This window comes from Gossypium hirsutum, chromosome D02 (genome assembly GCF_007990345.1).
Source record: "Gossypium hirsutum isolate 1008001.06 chromosome D02, Gossypium_hirsutum_v2.1, whole genome shotgun sequence".
Classification (NCBI taxonomy): domain Eukaryota; kingdom Viridiplantae; phylum Streptophyta; class Magnoliopsida; order Malvales; family Malvaceae; genus Gossypium; species Gossypium hirsutum.
In genome coordinates, this window is record NC_053438.1 from 2,162,889 (window position 1) to 2,168,250 (window position 5,362).

General features: G+C 35.2%; 1 protein-coding gene across 1 annotated transcript; it reads left to right on the plus strand.

Annotated features, from left to right (window-relative positions):
* The first annotated feature begins 346 nt into the window (after nucleotides 1–346).
* On the plus strand, nucleotides 347–4,729 carry LOC107934819 (wall-associated receptor kinase-like 1). Its single transcript, XM_016867332.2, has 4 exons — nucleotides 347–1,285; nucleotides 2,072–2,893; nucleotides 3,126–3,323; nucleotides 3,423–4,729. Exons 1-4 carry the CDS (start codon nucleotides 532–534, stop codon nucleotides 4,610–4,612), a joined length of 2,964 nt encoding a protein of 987 aa, XP_016722821.2. The 5' UTR covers nucleotides 347–531; the 3' UTR covers nucleotides 4,613–4,729.
* The last annotated feature ends 633 nt before the right edge of the window (nucleotides 4,730–5,362 follow it).

Sequence of the window (5,362 nt, forward strand, 5' to 3'; positions counted from 1 at the left end):
AGTTAATCTGACGTATCTCAAATCTAATTTTAAAAAATCTTAACAGATTATATTGGATTAAAAACCATTGATTTTGGCCGATTGAATTTTAGCTCAGTTAGCATTAGCATTGTTCTCAGTAAGAGAATGTGAGTTTGAGCGTGCTGAAACATGTTTATCCTCCTATTTAAGACATTGATTTCGGATTTTCTTTTGACATTTTTAGAAATGATAAGGTTTAGGATAAGTTTGGATAGATGATATGTTTATATGCGGTTAGTGTAAAAACAATGGTAGTAGTGAGATTAAATATTGTAGTGTGAGATAAAAAATAAATTAAACATACTGAATCACATCCCACCGTCGATCCAAACTGATCCTTAGACAATGAAAATATCCATCACTATGGAAGTTCCTTGTCCCTGGCCCTACTCGAGCGCTAAAAGTCGTTGAAAATTAATTAGTAGAAAACTAAGCCTAAAGATCCAAGAGCCCAGAAATTTCTTCGAACCTTAAATTTGTTCAATTTCAGTCTCCTCCGGCCTATGTTTAATGACTTGTGACCCAGCTAAGTCTTCACAAAGAACTGAGGAGAGAATGGGCATTCGCATGGTGTTTTACTTCATCCTGCAGCTACCACAGCTCATACAATCAGCATCAACGTTCGAAGCAGGTGAGGCTGGTTGTAAAGAAACATGTGAGAATGTTTCTATTCCTTACCCATTTGGAATCAAAAGAGGTTGCTATCAAAATTCATGGTTTAGAGTAACTTGCAACAAAACTATTAATGGGACAAAGCCTTTCATCTCTCGCATCAATATGGAGCTCCTTCCTTCATATTGGTTAGTCGAAGACAACCGAGTCACCGTCAACAATCCAGTGACTTATCTAAATTGCGATGATAAAGGAAACAATGGCACTACTTCTTCTTCAAGTGTCAACCTACAAGGTAGTCCATTTTTCTTAAGTGAACAAAATATATTCGGATCAGTAGGTTGCGGTTATCTGGCCATTATTTTTCGCAACAATCAAACTGATCCCATCGCTGCCTGCCTACAACAAAGATGTGAGGACCATATTTCCTCTAAATTACCTGGCTGCCTTACTATGGTTCCTGAAAACCTCACTTCCTATACAACAGCCTTGAGGCCCATGACAGAGATCATAAGTCCCGGGGAAAAAGAATCCAGCAAGAGATGCACATCTACTTTTGTTGGTGACTCAAACGAGTTTTCAGAAATAAGCATTGATATGACGCATGTTCCGGCAACGCTGGAGTGGAATCCGGTCAAATGCGATTTAGAAGGTGACCTTTTACTATCATCACGTTACTTTTGATTTCTTATTTTATTAATTTAAGTATACAGCTTCTTTTTCTTTTTTTCGATCTCATCATGTTTATTTCAACAACTCTCCCTAAATTATTATATTTTTGTCGGGTTTCAATTTAGGGTTTAAATTTTAAAAAATTTAATACTTTAATTCATTTTTAGTTGAGGAAATTTAAAATATTCTATTATTATTGTGTATTTTTATTGGTCAACTTTCACTTTCCAAATAATTTATTAGATTTTTTCATTTTTATTTTTGATAATAATTTAGTAAAAAATTTATTAATATCAATAAGTGGTTAGCTGCGATGGTAAGGCATATTACATTTTCAAGGGGAGAATGTCTCAAATTTTGGAGACAATATTATTGAGAGAGATAGTCACAAACCCCGAACAAAACGAATATGCATAATACCAAAAAGAAATTGTTTATTAGTAAATAAAATAAAACACAAATAATATTATTACTAATTATATAATAATTGCACAATAAACAAATTTTAAATAAGTCATAAATGATTTTCTTTTAAGAATATTAAAGTGAATTTAATAACTTTATTCGAGTTGATTTTCATTAATAAATTAGCCTCAAAATGACAATGTCTATAGAAATATGTTAGATTGCACGGATTTCGTAAATACTACACTATGCCAGTCATGCTAATATGGATACAATACTTATTATTAACTAATTAATTGATGTATGTATAGGTGCTTCTGTTTAATTGATTGGTTGGTGCTTTATTTGTTCTTCTATGCAGCCTCATTATGCTCAATGGTAAGACCAAATTATGCATTACCTTACAAGACAAGCTGTAATGAAAGATGTGGGAATGTTGATATTCCATTTCCATTTGGGATTAAAGTGGGCTGCTACAAGAGTGAATGGTTCAGAGTAACTTGCAACAAAACTGCTGATGGTGAGAAGCCTTTCATAAGTAGCATCAATATGCAACTTCTTAATGTTTCTTTTTACGAAGGCACAGTTCTCGTCAACAATTCAGTAATTTATTCCTACTGCCCTGGCAAAGATCGAGAAAATAACGAGGGTAGTGTTAACCTAACAGGCACCCCATTTTTCTTCTCACATATCTTCGACAGATTCATGTCTATAGGTTGCGGCAATTTGGCTACTTTTCTTGATAGTCCGACTAATGATCATCGTATTGGTGGCTGCAAGCTACCTCCTTGTGAGAATAATATGACTTCCATTGTTAGATGCGCTGTCAATATTCCTCCGGGTCTTAGTTCTTTTGTCACAAATATCAGACGGATTTATCCTAATAATGGCAGCAAGAGCTCATGCATTTCATCTTTCATTGTTGACACACGTTTTCTTGATTCCCTTGAGGCAAATTCTGACCACAATGCCACAACAACCAATCGTAGTGGGACGTATGTTCCCACAACACTGCAATGGGGTATACCAAAACGTGGGCTCTGTGAGTTGGGAGAAGAGTCTGGCACCCTTTGTAGCCCCGATGGCCGATATTGTTGGACAAGCTTGAGCCAAATGCATCTATGTGTTTGTACCCCGGATACCTATAATGACTATGATTATCTTTCCACTGATGTATGCCAAGGTATCATATTAGTACAATGTCTTAGGCTTCATTCGGATAGGCACCATCACATGGCTTTGCTACTTTATGAAGCATTACCATCTTATAAAATATTTTGTTTTAGAGTGAAATTTTGCACAAAATAAAGGAAAATGAAACTTGATATCCATATTATAAATGTCCATTTGCTTTGATATTTCTTAATTAACATTTATTATATGGATCTAACTTTACTTCATTTCGCAAATGGCAGAGATAGGTAAATGTGTGGATATGAAATATAGAAATTGTTTTATACATTGTTTGAATGCTGATGGCAACGATTGTTCATCATCGTGTCCTGATCGATACAAATACTTGGGACATATGTGCCGGCCCCTAAATGTTTTGGATTCATCAGAGGTTCCTACCAAAAAGTCTAAAAGATCTCAAAATTTGCCAGTCATTATAGGTACGTGAACCTTAAAGCTCAAGTGATGCTAAATAGGTATATATATAATTTGAAATTTTATGTTTTGCTTGAATAAACCATGTTTTTCATGCTAAATAGGTTGCAGCACTAGTATTGGGACAATAGTTGTGCTAATTGGTACATGGCATATGCACAAACTAATAGAGAGAAGAAACAACATCAAGTTGAAGCAGAAATACTTTAAAAGAAATGGAGGCTTACTTCTGCAACAACAATTGTCCAATAATAAAGGTAATTTTGAGAAAATAAAGTTGTTTGCTTCAAAGGAACTGGAAAAGGCAACAGATTATTATAACGAGAATCGAATCCTTGGTAGAGGCGGCCAAGGAACTGTGTTTAAAGGGATGTTAACGGATGGAAGCATTGTAGCAATTAAGAAGTCAAAAATGACAGAGGACAAGAAACTAGATGAAAATGAGCTTAAACAGTTTATTACTGAGGTGATGATTTTATCACAGATTAACCATAGAAATGTGGTAAAGCTTTTAAGATGTTGCCTAGAGACAAAAGTGCCATTGCTGGTTTATGAGTTCGTCCCCAATGGAACACTCTCTCAACTCCTACATGTGCCAAACGAAGAGTTCCCACTGACATGGGAAATGCGTTTACGAATTGCAATTGAAATTGCTAATTCATTATCCTATTTGCATTCAGCTGCTTCCGTTCCTATTTATCATCGAGACATCAAATCTAGCAACATACTTTTGGATGATAAATATAGAGCGAAAGTGTCGGATTTTGGAACTTCAAGATCAGTTGCACTTGAGCAAACTCATGTAACCACTCGAGTTCAAGGAACTTTCGGATACTTAGATCCTGAATATTTTCGATCAAGCCAATTTACAGAAAAGAGTGATGTCTATAGTTTTGGAGTTGTTCTTATTGAACTTATAACAGGACAAAAACCCGTCTCTTCATGTCAATCAGAGGAAGTGGTGAGAAGCTTGGCAAACTTTTTTCTACACTCAATGAAGGAGAATTCCTTACTCAACATTGTTGATCCACTGGTAATGAATGATAATGCAGAAGAAGAAATTGTAGCAGTTGCTAAGCTAGCAAAAAGATGCTTGAATCTGAATGGAAAGAGAAGGCCTACAATGAAACAAGTTGCATTGGAGCTAGAGCGGATTAGATCATCAGAAGAAGCTAATGGCATGCAACAAAGTGCAGATGAAGATTCTGATACGGATGCCATGATCGAAGCTTTAGGTGTTGATTCCTTTTCAACGTCTGGTTCAATTCTAAAAGATAGTGTAACTTTGAAATAGATGCATAGTTCTATTTAGTTTCGAACACTGGTTAAACGTTATCCCAATAGTGTGTTTTCTCTGTAATTTCTCCTTGTGTGGTTTAGCTCTTAAATGCATATCTAAGGCTTATCTTTACTATGGTCTATGTTTGTTTATGTTGAAGCCGTGGCCTGCATCGCAACAAAGAACCAACAGCAACAAATTGGTCAAAAGACCAACAGCAGCAAATTGTACAATTTTAGCTGCTATACTGTTTTGTAGCAAAGAAATAGAGTTGGTTCAGTTATAAAATTACTTTTTGAATATTTGTTCCTATGGAACTTAGCCTAAATCTTTGTAATGAGTTAGCTAAGTTAGTAGGAAAGATTGACTGATGTAATAGCTGGTATGCCAGCTTTCTTTTGTATACAAGTTGCTATATTTTTTTGGTAAGTAAGAGCAGTTAAATTAGTAGGTAACTGTCAAATACTTTTGTAACCATCATATATTCAAAGTTTGAATGAAATTATGATGACTTCTCAGTTACAAATTTTCTTGCTGAGTTCTTTTCTTTTCTTTTTCTTTCATTCGTTTTTGCTTTCTTTGCTACTGCCATTTATCTAACAAATGGTATCAGAGCTTTCAGTCTTTGAGGGCCTTGGTTGTACACTGTCACTAAGCAAATTGTGTTTGAAACAAAAGAAGAAGAGGTTGTTTTGCTTGCTGAAAAATGAGTTTTACACCACCTCCTCCACCTGTCTTTGCTGGAGAAAATTACAACATCTGGGC

Coding starts and splice junctions, on each gene's coding strand:
- LOC107934819 (XM_016867332.2), top strand. CDS start 532: ATGACTTGTGACCCAGCTAAGTCTTCACAAAGAACTGAGGAGAGAATG. Junction 2,894..3,125: donor TTCCACTGATGTATGCCAAG/GTATCATATTAG, acceptor CGCAAATGGCAG/AGATAGGTAAATGTGTGGAT. Junction 3,324..3,422: donor AAATTTGCCAGTCATTATAG/GTACGTGAACCT, acceptor CATGCTAAATAG/GTTGCAGCACTAGTATTGGG.